This window comes from Poecile atricapillus, chromosome 15 (genome assembly GCF_030490865.1).
Source record: "Poecile atricapillus isolate bPoeAtr1 chromosome 15, bPoeAtr1.hap1, whole genome shotgun sequence".
NCBI classification, from domain to species: domain Eukaryota; kingdom Metazoa; phylum Chordata; class Aves; order Passeriformes; family Paridae; genus Poecile; species Poecile atricapillus.
The window spans coordinates 14,889,015-14,912,859 of NC_081263.1; the positions used below are offsets into that span (position 1 = coordinate 14,889,015).

The following is a 23,845-nucleotide window of genomic DNA, read 5'->3' on the forward strand; positions in this document are numbered from 1 at the left end:
AACAGGAATTTTTACAGTGTTTAGACAGATTTTGGATGTACAACATGGGAATGCAAAACACTAGAATGTACTTATGTGTGTGTAGGTGCACAAAGAATATGGACCATGTTTTTTAAGTACATAAAGAAATAATTCCAAAGGCTTAAGCAAGAACTGGCATATGGGACCTGAGAACAGCCATCTGAGAGGAAGATGAACAAATGAGTGACCAAAGAGAAGCATGAAAAATCTGCATGAAAATGCAAAGGGGTCAAGGAAAAAACCCACCAAGGACAAAAAAGAGATCCTGGGACTGACAAAAGTAATGCCTTCATTGTTACAGAAGAACTCTACGAGCAGTAGGGAAAAAAATCGAGTGCACTGGTCCAAAGAGAAAACTAAAGACAACACAGCCAAATGAGAAATTAAAACATCCCTTAACCTCTTAATTTTAGGATAGGAAGTACAGGAGCATGGCAACAATAGCTCTTTCCTCTTTATATGGGAAGAAACTGGTGACAAGAAGAAACATCCACAGCTTAGAAAGGAAGATGCAAAACAATGCCTCACTTCTGCAGTAGAAATTGTAAATGGTGATAGAGGAAGCTGAAGAGAGAAAAGAAGTGTTTTCATTACACTCTCACAAAAAATCCTCCCCTTTCCCCTCAGAAGGAATAACTCCAAACCTAAACAAAAATCTCCACACCAGCTTTTAGCATCCTAAGTTTGTTTAAAGGCAACAGAAGAGCTGTCAACAGGATGACTGGCAGAAATAAGGGCAATGTATGCAGAACTCCTCCCTGACCCTTCAGGCATCTGTGTGACACTGCAGGACAGAGACAGAGTAGAAACCAAGTGATGCTGATGCTCTTTCACTAATACCCACCTCATACTCTCTCTGTTCATTGATTCTGCCTCATAAAGGTTCTTTTCAGAACTAACAGCTACATTAGTTCTAGACACTTTATGTTTCTTCTCCTTTTAAAATAAAAGGTCTCAGTACTTCTTACCTCCTAAACCAGGGTGTAAACCTTGTGGACCTTGGTTTTGCTGCTGCATCACCATGAAGTTGGGGGGTACATTCCCCTGTTGCACCATAGGATTACGACTAGGAGAACTGACAGGCTGCTGGAATCCCTGGGGAAGAGTGCTACTCTGGGGAGGCCTTGGTCCCAGCTGCTGCTGCGTCTGGTTAACAGTTGGAGATGAGGCAGGAGAGCCCTGCTGGAAGGAGGAGGGAGAAGAAGCAGGAGACTTGTTGGTCAGGTGGGGTTGTTGTAGTGGTGTAGGAACCCGTGAGGGCCCTCCCTGAAGGCTTTTCATTTGAGGAGCAGTAAACTGGCCAGGATTGCTCATCTGGGGAAAGTTTGAGTGAGCCTGGGAAGCTTGCTGGCTTCCAAAAGGATATGGAGGTGGAGGATGAGTAGGAGTTTGTACTGTTGCTAGAGATGGTCTTGCTTGAAGCTGCTGCTGCATTTGTCCAGGCAAAGGGGCCTTTTTCCAACCCTGGTTTACTGTCAATGTACCCAGTGCTCCCTGGGTTGGAGGAGGCTGAAGTGCTCCAGAAGGAAGCTGGTTCCAGCCAGGGGGAACTGGAACCTGTGCTGGTGAAGAGAATGAAGGTCGAATACCCTGCTGTGGCTGCTGATGTGGCTGGGGAGGCCGATTCTGCAACTGCTGCTGTTGCTGTAGCTGCTGGAAGTTGGCTGAGTTCATCTGCCTGTTTACAGGAACTGACTGCATTGAATGGAGCTGGGGAGCTAAAGATCCAGATGGATGATTTTGTTGCTGTATATTTAGCCCAGATAAGAGTGGGTCCATTGCATCTGATAAAATAGCAAAGAAAAATAATTACAAAAAAACCCCAAAAAACCAACCAACCAACCAACCAAAAAAAAAAAAAAACCAAACAAAAAAAAACCCCAAAAAAACTCTACCAAAAGAAAACCCAAAACAAGCCCAAACCAAAACCAAAAAAACCCACAAATCTTACTGTAGACAAAACCCATCCCAAAACAACAAAGGCTAAATTGCTTGCTTGCATTTTTTTACTCTGCATAAAAATTCATATTCCAGAGAAGCCAGGTCTTACCCATTTATATCCTTTAAAATAAAGCACAACAGCCCCACAATGCTACAGACTGATGTGAGCCTTCTACACACTCAGAACTGCAGAATCACAGAGTATCTCAGCTGAAAGGAGCAGAGTCCAAATCCCTGCTCATGGCAGGATCACCTAAAATTCAACCACAGGACTAAGAGCATCATTCAGGCACTCCCTGAACTGTGTCAGGCTTGGTGCCATGACCACTTCCCTGGGAAACCTGTGAAGAATAAACCCTAAACATTCACACCCACCAGACCCCCAGTCCTTAACCTACCAGTCTATCTTACCCTTCCTGAAAAGAGGAGAGAGCACCAAAATATTCCTGCCTCTTTGAACTAATCCTTCTCTTACCTTCAGCTAAACATAAAGCTCAGTCATGACAGTTCAAGTGCAAAAATACCATTGCTATTTCTCAACACATTTAAACAAAATACCAAGCATGCTAGTGACTTATTAGGCACCCAAATAATTTGAAAAAAATTGACAGATTAAGGGGGAAGGGAGGTTTTCACAGAAAGTGTAGCTCCCAGAAAGGCAGTGAAAATGCCCCAGAACAATTCTGGAGTACCCTCATGAGTACATACTCAAGCCTGTGTGCTGAAGAATAAAAGTTTAAGAACATTTTCAGATCAGTATTATGACTAAATTTTACCACCTGGCTGTGAGGAAGGCCGAGGTGTTCGTGGCTGCAGCTCAGCACTAGCACCACTTGCCACCATAGAGGAGGCCACATTTCCACCCTGGGACATCATGACAGCTGCAGCATTGCTCATTCTTATTAAACCTTAAAAAATAAAAATAGAAATTATCAAGTCTTGCAGTTACATAGAGAAGAATTTTAGAATTTTTCTTTTAACAAGAAAAAGTATATTTGTCAGTAAAACATTTCTTTAGACTTCAAGAATTGTTTATCCAAAATAACCTGGGGACACATCTCTCTTTCTGAAAGCTCAGATTCCCTGGTATCAAACAAACAAGTTCAGGTCATGCTGCAGCTCTTTCTTTAACATCATTTTTTTAAAAAGAGTATAAAAGGAAACATTACTGAGTCATGAATTAAAGGGAGCCTGACCTACCACTGAAAGCACCAAGTGACAAGATTGTACCAAAGCCATACACGTAACTCAGGCTTTTGCAAAATCTGAAACTAGAAAGTAACTGAGGTGTTGCAAGAGATAAAAAAAATTCAATGTTTCACTTCCAGGGGCTGTAATTTTCGAAGATGATTGCTATGGTTGCCACGTTGGTTATATTGCTGTTATGTAGTTGACCTGCAGACAGGAAATGAAAGCTCTGACTGGCCCAGTGGAGAGTAGAGCCCTTCTTTAAATGTTTTAGACTTTGTTAAGGACAAAGATTTCACTACTGTCTAATAAGGTGTCTACAAAGCTGAAATGTTCTTTCCATTCCTTCTCCTCAACAGACACAAATGCATCTTAAATAAACTGACCAAAATGCTCCTGGTTTAATTGCTTTAAATCATATTTAATAAAATATTAGTTATTTATTTTGCCTTATGATTCAGGTACTTTAATAAATTAGATAGTAGATTTCTCTGTAAAAATTCTTCATCAGATTTGAGTTTTGTAGTTAAAAATTCTGTATGAATATAGAATGCTCTAAAATACAGTTAATAAACAACATCTTTCCACAAAAATTCCCTCTTTATGATCAGTTCTCAAAAGTTTACTAGAAAATAAGGAGAGAGTACAATCACAGTGTCCTGCCCATCCCATAATTCTAATGGACTTAATCTAAGTCAGTTTATTGTACACTGAATAAAGACTTATGCACATTTCCATAAAGGGAACCAAACAGAACACTGTGAAAATTTGTGCATATTTCAAAGTGAATTCACTACACTCAACTCATCAGCTTCTATAGACTGTATGGAAAAAGTCCCAAACAAAACAACTAACCAACAAAACCCCAAACCACCACACCCTGGAAATACCTGAAAGCAAACTGATTTGCCCTGCCAAAATCACTCCAATGTTTGTGGGACACAGTGCACCCAACAATTCATTTACATAACACAGGACACAGTTTGACAGCACGGAATAAGAGCAGACATTCATTTATATGGCATTTAGAATTCTGCAAACAATAGTTGCTGTAACCAGTGGAGTTTCATTAGCCCAGTAGTAAATTTTTGAGTGTCTGAAGCACCACAAAGAAGCCCTGAGGGGGTTTACCTTGCCCTCCCTGCATGGGGAATCCCGTGTCCATGCGCATGGCGGTGCTCGCTCCCAGGGGCCCGTTGATCCGAACATCCTGGCTCCTGCTCTGGGCTAAAGCCAAGTTGATAGCACCTTCCCCTAAAGCAAGGCACAGGTTGGGTGAACAGGAGAGACAGAAAAGCAGAACACAGACGTTTGCAAAAGGACACTTAAGAGATGCCAAGGAAGGAAGAACAGGCTTCACCTCCACTGTGCACTTTAGAAGGACACTTACACATCACATCACTCTTCTGGATTTCAGTTTTAAGAAGAACAAATTTCATGACAAGCATTATCTGCCCTTGATTTCATCCTGAGGGTGCTCCTGGACAATGTCCAGAACGGATATGGTAACTGTGGAATCCACTGAAAACTTGTCTTAAAGAAAGCCTCATATGAAACAACAGGGAAAGAAAATCAGCCAACTCTTTTGTAGTCAACACACAGAAAAAAAAATTCAGGAGGGTTTCTGGTGCCTGAAGCATTTCCAGCTTTCATTTTTATAATTAGTAAATTTTATTCTTGAAAGAATAAAAGTCTTGAGCTATCTTTTTCACTAAAGCCAAAGCAATAACTTACAAGTTTTGCAACGCTGAGTACACAAAATTGCTTTTTGAGACTAAGTAAATCTGAGTTTTGGAAGCAGATTCTGTGTGAAATACCTTCAATCTGAACTGAGAGAATGCCCAGGTCTCGGAGCTGTTGGTTGTTGTTCTGAGCCAGGATTCGCAGCCGCTCGGCAGCTTCCCGGGGGATGTTGAAGGTGACACGAACGCTGTTCCAAGGCTCTATCTTCTGCACTTTTAACTTGTTGGATTCTTACAAGAAAAGTAATCCAAGTTAATACAAAGGCAGTTTTTAAACATATCTGATGAAACAACTTGGTTAAAAAACTGAAAAATTAAACTGCATTTGGCTTTGAAAATTGCCAGTGCAATTTTTACAATTTGTACAGGTGTACAGCAACCAATGCTGCCAAATCACATCAGGGATTTTCCAAAAAATTAGCAGTAAAAAAACTACTCAAATGATAGCCAATGCAATAGACAACACTATCACTTGATAGTACTACTCAAAATTTGAAATATTCTGTGGAAAAACTACTTTGGAAGAAAATATCTAATAAAATAGATTTCATACACTTATAGATATTAGGTTTGGGTTGGAAGGGACCTTGAAGTCCATCTCATTCCACCTCCTGCCATGGCAGGGACACCTTCCACTGTCCCAGGCTGCTCCAAACCTCATCCAGCCTGGCCTTGGACACTGCCAGGGATCCAGGGGCAGCCACAGCTGCTCTGGGCACCCTGTGCCAGGGTCTTACCACCCTCACAGGGAAGAATTTCTTCCTAATACCCCATCTAAAATCTAGACTCCTTCATCTCAAGGCCATTGCTCCTTGCCCTGTCCCTCCATCCCTTGTCCAAAGTCCCTCTCCAGCTCTCCTGGAACCCCTTTAAGCACTGGAAAGGACTTTGGGGTCTTCCTGGAACCTTCTGTTCTCCAGGTGAGCTCTCCCAGCCTGGCTCCAGAGCAGAGGGGCTCCAGCCCTGTGATACAGTACATTTGTGAAACAGATGAATGTGGGGAAAAACTGACTACAGGAATGAAATGCATGAAATATTTGCTCTACAAATGCTTGTAACACAGTTTTATTTTTTTTTTTTACAAGACACCAATGCCAACAGACTCTTAGCAATATTTCATTGATTTCTACCTCATTACTTAATTTTCTGGGTATTTTAAATCCACTGCCAAAAAGCATCTCAAAGTCATGCAAAACATTTATTTGTAGGTCTTCTGAAAACCTGTCCTACAAATGAGTATTTCTATATAGATCAGTGGTTCTCAAAGTAACAGCAGGAAGGTTCAGCAGTTATGTTGGATATACATGTTGGATGATTATCCAAAGTGATACCTATCTAAATGATTGCTACAAAATACAGGATAGTTAAAATATATAGCTTTATTTATATACCTAAATATAATTTATATTATTTAAATATTTATATATATTATATATAATATATAAGTAAGTAAATATTACAGATATATTTATATATTATAACTATAACAATATAATATATTTGTATTAAAGAATTATATTATATATTATATATCATTATAATATAATATAATTATATATATTATGTATAACTATATATAATATATATTTCTATTATTTAAATATTTATATAATATATATTATTTAAATTTATGTTAAAAATATAGCTTTATAAATTTCCAGTTTCTATCTTTCTGTAAAGAAAAAGTTCCTCTCAAAACAGAAAGCATTGACCCAAATTTTCATCAGCCAGCTCCTCCACGGTAACCTCAGATTTACTAGACATTTGCTAACTTTTGGAGTATGAAAAACACGTTAGTTAAGAATGCCAACACTCATTCCTATTTAGGAAGCTCTTGTTCACCAAGCCCTTTTTGCTGCTATAATAATGGAATTATTAAACTCATTCTTGTTCTGACTATAAACCTGGTTTTGGCTGGAAACATGGCAGGAGGAATTTTAAAATCCCCTCTTGTGGAGGTTTGAACAATCCCATATTTTCTGTTATTATTGTTCCAATATCTTATGTAGAAAAATTGTATCGTCAGTTTCAGTGTTTCTATGTATTTGTACCCAAGTTCCTAATTTTTCAAACACTGCATCTGTTAGTAAATAACCCCATGTTATTTACTAACTCCATATTCAGGATTATCCTATTTTGCTCTGAATCAGTTTAAATAACTTCTCATATGGATAATTTTCAAATTAACTTGACATTGATTTTAAAAATTAGCTTTCTCAGCTGAGGTCTGAATCATATTTATTAATCCTGGCATTAGTATTTATAACAGACTGAGCATGCAGATGCCTCTATGTAACAAAGATGACTACATGCAGTTATAGACTGAATTTATTTCAAATCAAAACCCACTCTATCTGTGGTATTATACACAACCCTTCACACCAGTAATGGTCTGTTAGTTTACATCTCCTTCCAACTGTTTGTAAGATACAGCTCAAAACTGGTATTTCCTCATAGTGTTTTTGTCTTATCCCAGCTGTCCCAGCACAACAGCAAGAACCCAACAAACTGATGCCAGCTGACCACATGGACAAAATTGAAAGAAAGGACTAAAGTGACAAAAGAATTCAGTCTGGTTATTGAGAAGTAATGTGTGTTTGATACTGTTGAAGGAAACAATTAAGGCTACCATGATGCATACCTGAGCAGCCATCAGTAAGCAGGACAGGACCTTTTGCAACATGCTCAGACAGGGGACAGACAAATGTCTTTTTCCAGATCTAAACATGTTGGTAAGAGATGTCCCTAAAACCTGTTATCATTGACTTGCCCTGGAGCTGTTCCCAGAGCTGGGTGAGCATTCAGAGGTATGTCAGGGCACTACCCATTCCCCAACACAAATCAATCAATCAGTCAATTGATCAGTCAGGTAGGGTAGGTCAGAAAAGGGCAGTAATGTCACAGGTACTGGAAAGTGAACCCATTCTCAGATGAACTGCAGTAGTTTAAATTGGACAGTTTGGGCAGTAAAACACATCTCCTGTGTGAACAAGCCTGTTTTCACTTTTGTATACCACAGCCATGTATAACAGAGGGACATGAAAGAGAATAAAACCACGTAAAAAGTGAAAACAGAAGAGAAATGAATGAACTTGCTAAATAAATCAGTTTTAAACAACAAACAACTGCAGACACTTGTAGTCTGCATTTCTGAGAACAGCTCGCAAATTCACTAAGAATAACCCAAATAAATATCATTACAAACTAAGTAGCTCAAATGCAATATAATCTATATTTTGTGCAAAGTACCCTGACAATGTAAATAAGCATTTTAAGGAAAGTGACAAGAAGATTCATTACCCATGTGTAAAAGGCCAGGCACATTCTCCAGTATGGTATCCAGCTTCTGCTCAAAGTCTCTGTCACTTATATTTCCTTTAAAAGCTACAAAGATTGTGGAATCCCCAGGAGCAGTCTCCTGTTTCAGTTCATCTTCCTCCAGTCCTGAATCAAAATCCACCTCTAAGTCTTCCATAGCTGAGGAGTACAAGGAGGCATATGTATCCTTTAAGTTAGGTAGATCATCCAAAATCATTGTTTCCAACAATGGGAGCCTGTCAGATGTCAAGGTGATGCTTGGAAGGGAAAAAGAGAAATATAATACATACAATAATAATTGTGTAAGGACATTAACAGCTGCTTTCAATGGCACATTTGGTCATTGACAGAAAAACCTACCTGGTGACCCAGTGTTGGGCTCTGTGAGACCAACTGTGTGAGGCTGAAAATGGTGGCCATGGCAGTGTCCAAGCTGTTCCTCCACAAGGACAAACAGAAGGGGGTTCCTGGCAGAACTGTGCTGCACGTGACTTGAGAAGTATTCCAGTTGATCTAAAAGACAGCTAGAAAGGAAGGTAGAGGATAAAAAATCAGAGGGAAATTAATTATATTCATTTCTGTATCACAGAGGGGGAAAGCAAGCACCTGGTACCAATGCTGCAGTGCCTGTCAGGAGACTAAATCTCATAGCAACAGCTGAATTATAGTGATAGGAAGAACCACCAAATTTATTTTAGAGACTGCAGATGCAATAGGTCCAAAGCAGTAGGAAAGCCACAGCACATTTTTACCAGGAGAAATGTAGCATTTGACAAATATTTTACTCACACCCAGCAAAATCTCAGGCATACTATGCCTACTTTCCTAAAGTTTGTAAAGATTTCGGTGTTTTCAGCTTCTTATGCACATAACAACTTGAAATCTGCTCCCCCTGTCACAGCCCACAACTCTCACCATGCCCCCACATCACACTCAGATAAGAATGAATTCAGTAAGTCAAGTCCCACACCTGATGGATTTTGCTTAATAAAATGTCTAAACTTTACAACGAATTTTGACATTATGACATTAATCTAAGCTGTTGCAGAAGCAAATCTGTGATAAAATTATCCCTAAACTTACAGTGAATGCCACCAATGTTAAGATACACTGCTAAAAGATTCAAACCATCTGTAGAAACAGCCAAAAAAGGGATCTGTTTGACCACCATTGTCAAAATCAAATCCATTCACCAGCCAGGACTGTCAAGACCTCGTAACTCCAAAGCCGTGGGTACCTGGGACAACCTGCTCAGGTTTAGCTCAGGACAACACACCCTTGAACAGGATACAGATTAGGGTTTTGGCAGAGGTTCAAGTTCCCAACTCAAATTAAAACCACAACTTTCAGATTCAAGGTGAGTTGCAGACACTGGCCAGAAAGCAGCCTTTTCTAATTAACAAAAAAATCTAACAATGTTAGATAAGCACAGATTCAGCTCTACACTGTTTGCACACTCACACAAGGCTGCTGAAGGGACAATATTACAGAGGAAAAATCAGGGACTTGGAAGTCACAAACTCCCCTCAGCTTTTGGTCACATCTCTATACATACACTCACTATATTTACAAAATACTGGGTTTTTTCTCCCTTGGAACCCTACCCCACACCAGGCAATCCAACAGCACTAAGGAACAATCCCCTATTTTACATGGAATTACTCTCTCATCCTGCAGCACCAGCCTTCATCCTCAAATCTCAGATTAAAAACCAAGCTAATTTTGTCTCATAAGCTCTTCTGCAGTCCTGCATCAGAAAATAAGTTCAATGTTTCACAGGTATTGATCTATTTCCATAGTGCTTTCAAATACCTATTATTCCCATGGAAACTTTCAAGATGGGTAATAGAGAAATAAATTTCAAAAATTCATTACCAGGTGAACACAGAGATAATTAAATCTTTTTTCCTCCCCCTTTAGGATTTGTATCTAAATTACTGCTCTGAGTGTTTGGCACCTCCATTAAGGCAAACTCCTCCATTTCATGTCAAGTGCCCAGATAATGAGAATCACAAGATGTTTTAACTGATTTAACTGTGACAAGATGTTTTAACTGATTTTCACACAATTTCTTGGACAGGTAACTTCCTTACCCAAGCTGGCTTTACACTAACCAGGAGAGCAGTCCTTCTCCTTCTGCATTCCCACATCTTTCATTCCACACCCACTGACTCCAGGGAGAGAGGAGCTGAGAGTCCTACACAAATGGCCTTTTTAATGACCAAACACAGCCATTCTGTGCAAGGAATGAGGCAAGCATCCTGTGAAATATAAGCACTATATTTTGAGGAAAATGACATAGAAAATTATTTATCAGAAAAGTGTGAGTAATTTTTTTAGGGAGAGAAATCTCAGCTCAAAATACAGATGCCTACATGTTGAAAAGGTACACCTACTTGCAGGTGATGGGTTGTTGCACCTGAAGCGAGAAACATGAGTACATCTGACAATCCCTAACACCAAATAAATAAGAATTTACCTACAAGAACACAAACATTTCAAATCTTTTTTTTTTTGAATGGAGATGTCTGAAGGCTCCATCTTCCTTGTTTTAAGAGCAGAAGACCCCCAGATTCCTTAAATCGTGGTTTTTAAACAATCCATAAAAATACTGCAACTTAGACCAAATTTCATCAACCTCATCTGAATCTGCTAAAATCTGACAGGATTTGTTGAAGTTGTGGCCCTTTGCAAACATGATAAAAATTGAGTTTTCTAAATCCTAAAGGACCACAGGCCTTGCTTCACTTGACTCAGAGAGTCACGGGAACGCAGGGATATTGTGGGTGAAGGAAACAAATCAAGACCAAGCTTTACCTCCCAGATCAGCACATGTATCTACAGCTCACTTTTCATTTTTTCTCTACATCATGCTCCTTAAGGATCTCTGCTATATTCATCTGCACTCTTCCCCTCTCAAACACTTGAAATTTAGTCCATTCCTATACTCGGGTATCATTTATCTCAGGTATGACATGAGAAAGTGATGATTTGCAAAATTTTCCTTTTCAGGCAGTGCACAGCACACCATCCATGTCAGAGCAAATGAATCCCAGCTGCAGTGTCCTAACTTCTGTAATCTCATGGTTATAGGGTTGCCTTCCATAAATCCTGAGCAAGCACTTGACCATAATTAGCAGGGTACCTTCCCTCAACATTCTTCCATACAAACACAGAAAGCCTTCAGCATAAGCACAGAGGTAAAACACTGCTCATTCAACAATCCATGTAAACCAGAACTCCCAGCAGGTTGAGAAGAGTAAGAACCACACCTGAACTGATGTGCACAACACAGCACACCAGGAACTCAAGCACCTATGCTCACTGGGCAGTACAAGAAGGTCTCTGACCATCATCATTCCTTCAAAAAGCACATGTGGTCCTGTCCCTGCACCTGCTCCTTTAGAATTTCCAAATTAGTATTTCCCATTGTACAATTGTTTCTGGAAACTCAGAGCAAGTCCAGTGCTGCCACATGGCAACCATTTACCCTCAAACCTGGAACTGGCTGCAGCAGCAAAACAAATGTTATGCCTCTTTATTATAAAGTTTGTCTTATTCAGTACAGTCTAATAAAAATATCTAACTGAAGAGAGGTGGGAATAAACATCCAAATAATAGACAAATAGCCAGAATAGCACCTGCATTGTTGTATGAGGACAGGAAGTGGAAGAGTTTGAGCCATGAAGACCAGAGTGTCCAACCTGAAGGATGCAGGGCACACCCTGGGCTGCTGGAGCCAGGAGCTCCCAGGCACACTCAGCTTATGGATAAAACAACTAAAATGTGCAAAACAGAGACTCTTCAGAGGGAGAATTCCCATGGGATAGAGGATGCCACAGTTGAGACCCGGGATGATGGATAGCTGAGGCACACACACACACCACTTTCTGTTGCATTTTGTTGTGCCCTGTGCTGTCCCCAACAGCCTGATAGGCAGCCTGCACAACAACCCCAGCACCACATGGCTGGACAAGGCTTGGAAAATCCCATCCAGAGCCCAGAAGAGATGGGATTAGAGCAAAATCTGAAACAGACAGTTGTCACTAACTGGGGAGCAGCTGAAAGCCAGCAGGTTCTGGAGTACCTGGAAGTGCTTGTCTCTGGAGTGAAAAAACAACACAAAGGAAAAAAACCCAAACTGATATCTTGGTATTTTTGACCCAAGGTTCACTCAACTAATCCAAACTTATGTCAATTCGACTCTTGAATAGAATTTGAAATTTCTTGCCTTTCTTTCCCCTATCTATTGCACTACACAGAGCACACAAAGCAAACCAAGGCTTTGTCTCACCACCTGCCCCAGATTTTCTGCCCCAGTCTATTGATTTACAAGTTTTTTCATGTATTCAAAATGAACACTTTCACAACTGATGTCACACCAGAACCTGCATTCTCCCAAAACAGATAAAGAGTACTAGAATCATGCTCTACATCTCAACAAGTACTCTTCCAAATTACACAAAAGATTGGGAAGGATAAAAGCAGAAGGAAGGATGGATTGATGCCCTTCACTAGCAGATGGCACAAGCTGGCACTAAGCAGGGTCCTCATCCTCACACTGACTATTATATAAAGCTGCAACAGGGAAGGGAAAGACATGAAGTTACAGCCAAATCCCTTGGGGAAACTAGAATTGGGAGTGAGGAAGAAAAGTCTGAGATAGCAGTAGCTGTGTAATTTCCAAAGGATTTAACTTGCATTTGCTGTCACTGAAAAAATAGCTTTCAAGCAACTTAACAGCAAAAAATATCAGGAATAAAGGATATCTTGGATAATACACTTTAATGTTTTCTTCTTCCTTTGTTTTAGGTGCCAGTGAGAAAGATATGTAGAGATTTTCCTGATGGGAGCAGAGGATGTTCAGCATTGCCAGATTATTCCTGAGAGGAAGGCTTTCTTTTAATCTGTAACATGCACTTGCACACAGTCACGCAGGCTTCACACAGTTTAAAGTGTAACACCTATAAACCCCAGAAATACTGATCACAACACTGTCTCTACTGGAGATTTGTTAACTTCAAATTTGTATCATCCTCCTACAACTGCTCGCTTTGTTGCCCAGCATAGTGATCTTGGAGCTTGTTAAACCTGAGCAATGAATAAACCTAGACACCCACATTCATTCTATGATACAGTGATCAAAATAATAAAATGGTTTTGGAAAGAAAACAACAAACAAACCAAACCAAAAACCCAACAAAAGTTTTAAACAAATTCTAGGCAAGTGTCATATAACAATATAACATAAGGAGATTAAATAAGGCTAAGAATCACTGTTATAACATGAAAGAATACCTAAAAATAAACTTAAACATGCATTAAAATTTCCTCTAAAACAACTTAGCCAGGGTTCCAGTCATTTTGAACTCAGAATGTTGGTGTTAGATGAATGATACCACTAAAGAATCTCAACTGCTCTCCTTGGGAGGAGCAACCACAAACCAGATGGCAAATACCCCTAACCCTGGATGGCTGAGTGGGAAGTCAGCTCTGGAGCCAGCCCAGCTCTGCAAACACACACAGCAGTGAGGACAGGCAAAAGGAGAATGTATAAAAACAAGAGATACCCAGATGCATCATATGCTCATTTTACCTACCAAAACAAATTTCACAACTTCAGTATTTTGGGGTGTGCAACAGGACTTCAGGTAATTCCAGGCTGGCAAACATGGTTAAACAGCAACTCCCAAATATGGAATCCTGAAAGAAAACCATCACATTTCATCAATGATGCAAAATAACAGAAATACTGAACATACTGGTGAATAGCTCCATTTTTAATATGTAGTTTTGAGAGTCAAATGCTCTCCTCAGCAATGCAAAAAGCACACATTACTATATTCAGATTCGAACAGCAAAACCTGAGGAGCTTGAAAAATCAACCTTTCATTACAGGCAGAAAATGGCATCCTTCCTTTAGCTGGAAGTGACATTCTATTCTTCTAAACAGGGCACGTTTTATCTAGAATAATGTATTTATTTAAGTCTTAGGACAAACTCATGTAGATTAAACTAATCTTCAGAACAGAGAAACTGGCACAGCTAGGATGTCCCTCAGCTCATCCTGAGTAGGCACCTAAACTGGCTCAGGATAAGCTCATTGCAGAAGCACATTTGGAACCCACAGGACCACCTCAGACAGACATTGGTGCTGCAGCTATTCCTAGCCCCTGCTCCTGGTCACAGGCTCACCAAGCTGCACTCCAGCTCCTGGCACCATAAAAACATAGCAGTAAAGCTAAATGGCTTCAGGACAACAAAACACCGCCCCTCGAATCAACGGGATTTATAGGCACAGCCCAGGGGTGGTTCTCAAGGAGAATTTCTGCTTACATGCTTGCCTGCTCATCAGTGGGGAAGCAGATTGCCTAAAAACAAACAGGGGAAGCAGAAAATGGAAGACTCAGAAAGAAAAAGCAGAAATTTGTTGTCTTCTATCTAGACAACAAAGCAAAATTGCTTTAAAAGCCTTACTGTGCTGTAGCCTGTGCACTTTGCACCAGCCCAGCAACTCAGAGAAGGAAAGAGGTTTTACATTAAATCACATCCCATATGCTTTGCAGCACTTTTAATGGTCATCTAACACTTTTCAACCTCTCGTACCTTCTTGTATTTCTAAGTAATTGTAACTCAAGAAGTGTAGCACCAAGCTGAAGGCCTGATGACTAAACCACAAGCAGTGACCTGTTTCCAGCTATATGCACCTGCATAAATACCATGACCAGACACCAAGCTGAGGAGCAAAATCAGAATCTGAAATAGGAAATTTTAGTATTGTTGTATAAGCCAAAACTAAAAAAAGTTTTCACATTCTACAGCAGATACTTCATTAGTTCTACTTTTTCCCCCTTTTCATAAAAGCCTAAAGCTGAGTCTTGCAGCAAACTGGCTGGTTACCTCCAAAGCCAGGCCAAGACTTCACAGGAAAGGCCAGGCCTTGGAAAAGCTGTTTTTAAGGAAGCCTCCAATGTGCAGCAGCCAGTCCCCATGTTGAGTTCCTGGGCCTAAGCCCTGCAGGGTGAGGGTGATTTTGGCTAAAGGGTGGGGAAGTGGAGGGAAGAAACAAGAAAAACAAAGGGTTTTTGTTCCTTCTGTTCTCTCTTCTGAGTGTCCCTCATCACGACACCCAGCTGCTCCAAAGGAGGACTGGGAAAGACAGGCTGCCTAGCACTTCTCAGTGAGAAACTGAGGATGGTCAGCCTAGGCTATGGGAAGAAATAAAAAAAATAACTGCTGCTGTCTCCATTCCCATTGTGCACATGGGATGAGACCAAATTTGGTTAAGGAAAATAAGCAATTAACATTGGTTCATTAACTCAAACTTTCACTACAGTAAGTTATCTGACAGACTTGGACACTGAGCACAAACCTTAGCAGACCTCAAGGAATCATAGAAACAGCCCTGTGAAGTGTTCCAGCTACAGAAAGAGTTTTATTTAGAGTTTATACTTTCCCAAACACAAAGAAAACGAACCAAGTTAGTCTCCAGCAAGACAGGCTTTGTTCCCTCACACTGACACAGAACTGGTCACTGCTCCTCACACTGGTCTGCTGCACTCCCGTAGCCCTCAAGTGTAAAACACTAAAACCCAAATGCTTCCGACAAGGAGAAAATTACAGCTTGTTATAACACACATGACTCTTGGCAGTGATATCCTGATGCAGTCTGACAGCAGTTTAATGAAACATCAGTTTGTTAAAGTTTCATGAAGTTTGCTGAAAGCCCACGACTCAGGCCAAGCTGCAATGAACACGCCTCAGCTGAGCCATTCGGTTTTATTCCAACAGAATTTGACTGCTGAGATGCTCAGGACTGCTCTGAAAAGCAGGATGATAACTCCAGAACAAGCAGCTAAGTTAGCCACGTAGAAATCACCCCTTTCAGTAGCTGAGATACAAACCAAGGTATCTGCCAAGCAAAAGGGAAATAGGAATCAGCAATTCTCTTGGAAGCTGCAGTCTACCCAGCACAATATTTGCTCAATCAATTCCCATTAGCTGAGTTACTAATTTCCCATGGTAAGGATATTGTCATTTGGAAGAAGATTGACACTGTGAATACAGACAGAACTTTGCAGTACATAACTTTCCACAAAGATCCACCAACGTAATCAGCAAACAAAATGAGATGCTATTTAAAATCAGGAGCATCTTGACTGTATTTGATCTTGCTTTCTAAAGTTATGAAAAAGGCCTTTTCAAGTAGCAATCTGTGCTCTGTGTTACAACAAGCTTTATATTTAAACCTGAATTTAACTACTACCAGACCTTTCTGGGCTGGCACACCCCACAGGTGCTCCTTTATCACCGAATTCTCACAAGGCTTCCTAAACACCAATACAACCACCCCAGAAATCCATGTGATCATCAGCATTGAACTAAGGTTTGACTGAAAACTGCACCTTCTGCAATATTATTCCTTCTTACATCTAATAAATATTCAGGGAATCTTTTAAAATTCTGAAATTATATAAAGGATGAAGGAAGAAATGAAGCTGAGACAAACAGCTTAAAAGTAATTCTTTGATAGGAGACACTCAGTATCAAGGAGATATCAAGGTTTTCCTTGACCAGAAAACTAATCTTTATATAATAGAAGTAGGTACAGCTTTGGTTAAAATCAAGATTATTCTGAGAGTTTCCTGATTGTATAAAAACTTGTAGTTTATTTTGTGCTGCTCTGGGGTTTTGGAAAAATCAAATTTCAAGTGTTATTTATTGTCACTACTGCCATTAAGAACCACATAAGCAGCTTAGGACCTTCTGGTAAAATGTGGATGCAACAGAACCAGAAAGCAATGCATTCTTGCAGGGATGGGAAGAGCACTCCCAAAAAAACCCTTCAAATAAACACTTCACCATGCATGACAAGGGGTTGGAATGAGGCAGTCTTTAAGGTCTCCCCCCAACCCAAACCATTCTGGAATTCTGTAAATGCAGAGCAGAGGCTTAACCCAGTCTCTGTGAGCACCACACAGAAACCACAATGAGAAACACAGGACCTGCTGCATGGTCCTGGCAGGTAATTTGAGTTTCAAAACAATAAAAATCACAAAATTAAAATGATTTGCATAGGACTTGGAGAACTCAATAGCATGCATTTTTGGATCATATTTGGAGGAATAACTAGATGATGCCCTTTCATTCATCAGACTAAACCTTGAGGTCCCATATATGCAACTGAGCATAAGCAACTTCCTGTCCCAAATTATTGGTTTGAAACCAATATTTAGACATGATACCTTTATTTAGACAAGGTATCATTCATCTCCTGTACTTTTCTATTTTCATACAAATCCAATCCAAAGCCCTAGGTAGGGGTATGCTTCAGGGCACTCATGCCAGCTGGAGAAGCAGGCAACTGGTCTCAGTTCCAAGAAGAGGATGGAACTCACAAGCTGTGGAGTCCCATGTGTCTCCATCCCTCAGCCCAGCTCCCAAACCAACAGCACTGTGACACACACTTGTTGCCTTTCTTTTTCCCCAAATGCATAAAGAAGGGTTATTTACTGAGTGACAGCCTCAAGGCTCTCACATATACATGACCAATTCAGTACTTATTTCTATTTTTGATTACTACAGCTGCAATTTTTGATGTGCCATTCAGCATGCAGATGGGATGCTGTTCCACTGGATGGAAAATTATTGATTGACTGAGAAAAATCCCCAGCTCCTGGACCTCTGGAAAACTTCCACTACCATCCTGCATAATCCAAAGCTTACATTAACTTTAAACTCCAGCAGCATCAGTCTGATTAGCCAGGACACAAGACAATCTAAGTTTTCTTCATCCTCTTGAGCTAAACCTCCAGCTCTCCATGCAGGAACACGCTGACCCCGCGGCTGAAACGCTGTTACCTGCAATTAATGGTTGGCTCCTGCTGAAGAACAGCAGTGACCTGCTCTGGAGGGGACAGCAGAGTCTGTAACAGTGTCAAGACAACCACAAAATATCCTCAGCTCCAGTAAAGCAAAGGTGACTTGTTTGTCTGGCTGGTGGAAATGGAGACAAGCGCCTGGAGATGGAAAGCACCCTTTCAGATGAAGCATCTTCTCTGCTGCCTCAGCTTGGTATCATCTGCAGTTATTTCTCCTTCCACTGCTGGCCCTTACCTTTTCCCAGCCCTACACATTCCTTCTCATTCCTTCTGCTCCAGCTGTGCATTAAGGATAAAGCTTATGCTTGAACGCAGTTTTTCCAGCACTGAGGGTCAAATCCTGCTGCTCAGTGCCCAACATGCCAGCAAGCCTCCTGCTCCCTCACACCATCCCTGCACTGCAGCTTTGCATTTCTCAACAGAGACCACAGGATTTTGAAAGATACCCTCATTATGCCTTCTGCCCTTCAGAGGTTCTCCAGTGACCTATAAAATTTCACCATTACTGTTACAGCCACATTAACTCTTCAATCCCTTCAGCAGCAAACACTTCACCAAATCTATCAGATTTAGTGAGTCTGTGTAATTGGGTTGTAACTCCAGCTTCCATCCGAAAGCAATCGCTATTGTACTGGAAAATCAAAACATACTGCCAATTTAAGGTTTAGTTATCATGCTGAAACACTTAACATCTCCCACAAAGGCAGGAACCTTTGTTGTACTCAGGCAGCACAAGGAGTGGCATTACAGCTCTTCAGCAGAATTTACCTCCACAATCTGTATTTTCAAATATTTAAGCCACTGAAAAACAGAAACACCCAGAGCTCCAGATGCACAAGGACCTGGAACTCTTTGGCTTCTCTACAGTTGTTCTTTATGTTAGAGAAGCACATACTTTTTTACCAGAAAATTGTAAAATCACTCCATCAGCTGGAAACCTGTTGTAAAAACCTCCTTCCTCTGAGTCCTACAGAAGGACAGACCTTGCAGAGAGAACTGGGGGAGAGTGCTGCTGGGAGATTTCCAGCCAAATCCAGTGCCTAACAGAAGACCCTTCATTGTGTTTAAAATACCAAGAAATGTAATTGCTCAACTAAAGTTCGGGTATGCGTGCAGCCCCCCATGTTCTGATCTTTCTTCTCGCAGAAGACTCCAGACACAATGTTTCTGTGAAACATTTCCTTCTGTAGCCAGGTAACTTTCAGAGAAAGCCACAAGGCTCAGTTCTTAGAATCTCTAGCAAACACCTCAGTAGATACTTAGAATCTCTAGCAAACACCTCGGTGTTTGTTTCGTGCAGTCAGTCCCCAGGCTGCAGACCTGGCCATTCTGAACACACGCCTTGAAACCTTTGTTTCTCCCTCCACAAGATACATAGAAAAGCTGGGACCATTTGCTATAACTCGAAAAGAGCTGCCAAATTCAAAAGTTGTGGTTATTACACTTGGTAACCTTTATGGAAAATGCCAGATTTGTTCTTTGTGGTTGTTTTCACATATAGGAAATACTGAAAAGTGCCTTAGCTAAAGAACAAGTCAAAACAACACACAATAATTATAAAACCAACAAGAGACATGGTCCTTCTTCTAAGAGAGGTTTTACTACAGTAAAACCTCTAAGAAAGATTTTACTATAGTTCCCAGTGAGGGGAATGAACAAAAATGTGTCTGTGAGGAGGCTGAGAGGTCATGGAGACACATGAAGGTCCAACCTGCTGCCAGGATGCAGACACACAGAAGAGCTCTGTCCTTCCATTCCCCAAAGCAGCAGGAAGGAATCAGAGCCCTGAGCTTTCTGAGACGGTTTTAAAGTAGCTGAAATTTAGAGAAACGCAGAAATCACACGGAGGGGACGAATGAAGAGCCCTTTTCCAACTGGTTTAAGAGTCACCGAGGACTCGAACAAAAGCGAAACGTCAACGCGCCCCGGCTGACACGGCACAAAGCCGTCACCGCCCGCATGAGGTCAGGGCTGAGGGACCGGGCTCACACACACCGGCCGGACCGCAGGCAGCTCCCGAGTCTGACAGCGCTGCCGGCCCGGCCGCGCTCCCCCCCAGGCCGGCCAGGCCGGGCCGAGCCGCGGCCTGGGAGCGCGGCCGAGGCCGAGCGCGGGCCGGGCAGGGTCGGCTCCGCGCCGGGCGCTGCGGGGACGCAAGGCCGCGAGCGGGCTCTGCGCGCTGACAGGCTCCTGCCGGGCGCTCCGGCACCGCCGAAACGCCGCCGGCGGCCCGGGCCCGCCACCGCTCCGCGCCCCGCCGGGCCCCGCCACCGCTCCGCGCTCCGCCAGGCCCCGCCGCCCCTTCCCCCGCGCCGCGGGCTCGGCCTGCGCCCCGCCCGGCCCCGGCCCCGGCCCCGCCGCTGTTGCCGCCGCCGCCGCGTCCCGACCCCCGCCCCGCCCCCCCCTCACCTGGACCCGCCGCCGCCGCCGGGGGCGCGCGCGGGGCCGCGGGGGCGCGCGGGGCGGGGGTCGCGCGCGGCCCGGGACTCCAGCGCCGCTCCGCCGCCTGCGCCGCGCACGTGACCCGCGCGCGCCTGCGCCCGAGCGCGGGGGCGGGGGGGGCACCGCGACCCCCGGGTCGGCCCCGGGAACACCGCGGAGACACCCCGGAGACACCCCGGAGACACCGCGGGGACACCCCGGAGACACCGCCGGGAACACCCCAGGGACCCCCCGGGCGCTACGCGGCAGCCCCACCGCGCCCCCGCCACAGCGACCCCGCCGCGGCAGAGCTGAGCCCCCGCCGTGAGGGGACCCGCCGTGAGGGGACCCGCCGTGAGGGGACCCGCCGTGAGGGGACCCGCCGTGGCGGCTGCTCCTGGGAATGGAAACAAAGTATCTGCCGGGCGAAGCTGAAGAAAATATAGTAATTGCGGCCTTCGTAGGAAATTTCTGGGAAGTGAAGTTTTTAACTAGGATTAATTTTAATTTAGAACATTTCATCGAAAGGTTTCAGACTCTTTCAATATCACTGAATTATACTTTTGTTTTACCAGTGGGGGGATGGGGAAGAAGCCAGGGAGTGACCTGGTATGGACTCCGCAAAGGCCACAAAGCTGAATTTTAATTAAAATCCATTAATGTGATTAATTAACAGGCTTATGGGCCCAAATTCCCCAGGGGATAATGCTGTATCCCTAAAATGTCCCCCCAGCACACAGGGGCTCCACAGCTGAAGGGACCCTCACAGGGCACACAGCCCCTTGGTTTATCTCTTCCTACATCCTTTATTATTATGAGAAATTATCAATACAAAACCTCTGAGATGTCTGGTTTTCTGCCCATCATTACTGTGGGCAGAAAGCTCTTGCCTGGCACTGGGGAAGAAATGACACACATGGGAATTCCTATTTCAGGGTAGGGAAACAATCAAAAGTCCTTTATGTGAAAAATAAAGACACACGTGTTTCAGTAGCTTGAGATTGAGCAGGTTCAGTGGCTTGAGGAGTGATTTCAGGAGAGTGTGTGCAGCCCCCACAGCCACCCTTGGCTTCATGTGGAATACACTTGGATAAACAACATGAAAAAGAATTTTTTTATTTTTTATTTTGTAAAACCTTTTAAATACAACAAACCCACATCTCATCGGGCACTACAGTTTGCAACATAGAAACCCTTTTTATAGATTCACATATAATTGCATTCCACAAAACCCCACCAAAATAAAATAACTAATGTCATGGTTAGTATAGGACTTACCTTGAGCATTAAATCTGGTTGGTGTGTGCAGAGCTGCAGGCAGATTTCTGCTTTCCTCGGCGTGTGCAGCTCTCGGGCTCCCCGCTGGCAGAGGGTGAGGAATCCTTCAGTCAAGGATTTTTCTTCTCCTGCCTTTTTGTGTCTTCCACAGTTCCTGGGGAGCAATTCCAGCACTTCTCCAGCGTGCTGAGACAAGGGCAAAGCCCCTCAAGCCCCTCCTGGATGCCAGGTCAGAGGAGAAGGGGATCAGTCACAGTGGTGGGAATGAGGAACATTTGATTAATCTGATCATCTCTTGGAGTTTTCTTTTGCCTTCATGTGGATGATTCCCAGTCTTTACCTAGCTCTGCTCCTGGACTTTGGGACTGGCTGGAAACATAAGGAAGCTGAGAGAAAATTTCTTTGGTACCAAGAATTAACCCTTCTTCCCCACATGACTTCATGCTTTCTTTGTTTCATGAGACTCTTCTCAAACCAGCTACACTGAACTTCCTCCTCCAGCCTCATCTTCCCCAAAAGGCATCCCCCCAGCACAGAGACATCAGAGTGCTGCTTCCAAAAGCTTCCAAAAAACTTCCCACTCCTGTTGCTATGCTTGTCATGCCAGATCATCCCTTAGAATTCTCAGCTTGCTTGGTTTTACCTGTATTATGCACATTAGTACCAGGCATATCTTGGATCCCTCAGCAAACAAGAACAAGCCAAATGCTATTTTCCAAAACCCGACTTTTCTCTAAGCACCATACCGAGGTGTCCCACCAAGATCTGCTCAAGCCATCCAAGTGCTGTGACTTTCTGGTCTCAGTTTGAGAGATCCTACACGGACAACTTCCCTGTGCCTAATCACAAAGGGAGTTTGCAAACAAGCCCTCCCTTCCTTAGCAGCCTGAGACCTGTACATCCACCTCACTCTTCAGAGCATACGGCTTCCCATGGCTTCTGATGCTTCTGCTCACTGTTGGGAAAGACCAGAACTGGTTCAGCCTCCACATAATTAAAATTAACCCAAATTCTCTTAAAACAGCCTTGTCACAAAGGTGAGGAAGCAAAGGGAAAGTGGAGCTGAAGGGATACCAGGGTGACAGGACACAACCAGAGACCTTTTTGAGGCATCTCTGCTGGAGACTGGCAGTTGAAGGACCCCCAGGTTGCCTTGGCATCCACTGGCAGTGAGGAAAAGGGAATAATTTGATGTGGGGGTATGAGAGGGAAGAAACACGGGGCAGCTCCAGGCCTGCCACACATCCCTGCAGCAAAGTGTGTTGCAGGATGATCTCCAGAGCTGAGCTTACTACAGAGCCTGGGTGTTCCTGGATCTTGCCCAAGCTCTGTACAGCATAAACAACACAGGAGAAACTGTGACTTCCCCATCCCTGGAAGTGCCCAAGGCCAAGTTGGACAGGGCCTAGAGCAACCTGGGATGGTGGAAGGTGTCCCTGCCCAGGGCAGGGGCTGGAACTGGATCATCTCTAAGGTCCCCTCCAACCCAAACTTCTGTGATTTTTTTTTTGTCATTCTATTTGTGGAACTCATCCAGGAGCAGGCTCTCAGTTTGTTTGGGATGCTGAAGCTTTGCTGCAGAACAATGACACAGAATGATACCACAGTTCCTGCAGGGAAGGAGGGCTGCCTGCAGCAGACAGGTGTTTTGAGCTGCCTCATTGTCCACAACAGAACACAAATGCATTTGATATCATGACAGTCAAAATTGTGGGTTTATTTACGCACATTTTCATATGGCAATATTTTCAAACAACAGGTATTACACAGAAAAATTACTTGAACAAAATAATTTCCCCTCCAACACTGGTACGATGCTCACTTGGAGAGAAGGAAGGGAGATCTGTTGCACTGTAGTCACTATCATCTTGGATCTGGTGTTTTGTTAAAGTGTGAGTGTGGTGAGAGAGAGGTGGGCAATTGGCCACAGATGTAACAGGCAAGGCAGGGTTACACAGGAGTTAACCTCTCCTCCTCCACTCGGAGCACATGGAAAGGTGGAAGCTGCTGGGTGGGGAGTCCTGCCTGTGCCAGGAGCAGTGCTGGTGGGTGAAA

General features: G+C 43.0%; 1 protein-coding gene across 7 annotated transcripts in view; it reads right to left on the bottom strand.

The window, feature by feature from the left end:
* NCOA6 (nuclear receptor coactivator 6) overlaps nucleotides 1-21,400 on the bottom strand; it is a 44,551-nt gene extending 23,151 nt beyond the window's left edge. For 2 of the 7 annotated variants that reach the window (XM_058850270.1, XM_058850273.1), the window contains exons 1-8: nucleotides 20,501-21,400; nucleotides 13,811-13,913; nucleotides 8,571-8,734; nucleotides 8,193-8,467; nucleotides 4,968-5,123; nucleotides 4,282-4,404; nucleotides 2,742-2,870; nucleotides 990-1,805 (exon numbers count right to left, since the gene is read on the bottom strand). In XM_058850270.1, coding sequence (XP_058706253.1) covers nucleotides 990-1,805; nucleotides 2,742-2,870; nucleotides 4,282-4,404; nucleotides 4,968-5,123; nucleotides 8,193-8,427 — 1,459 coding nt within the window. In that variant the 5' untranslated portion in view covers nucleotides 8,428-8,467; nucleotides 8,571-8,734; nucleotides 13,811-13,913; nucleotides 20,501-21,400. The remainder of the gene's footprint in view (nucleotides 1-989; nucleotides 1,806-2,741; nucleotides 2,871-4,281; nucleotides 4,405-4,967; nucleotides 5,124-8,192; nucleotides 8,468-8,570; nucleotides 8,735-13,810; nucleotides 13,914-20,500) is intronic. The other 5 variants (XM_058850272.1, XM_058850269.1, XR_009278802.1 and 2 more) reach the window with 4 other exon arrangements.
* Nucleotides 21,401-23,845: the final 2,445 nt, after the last annotated feature.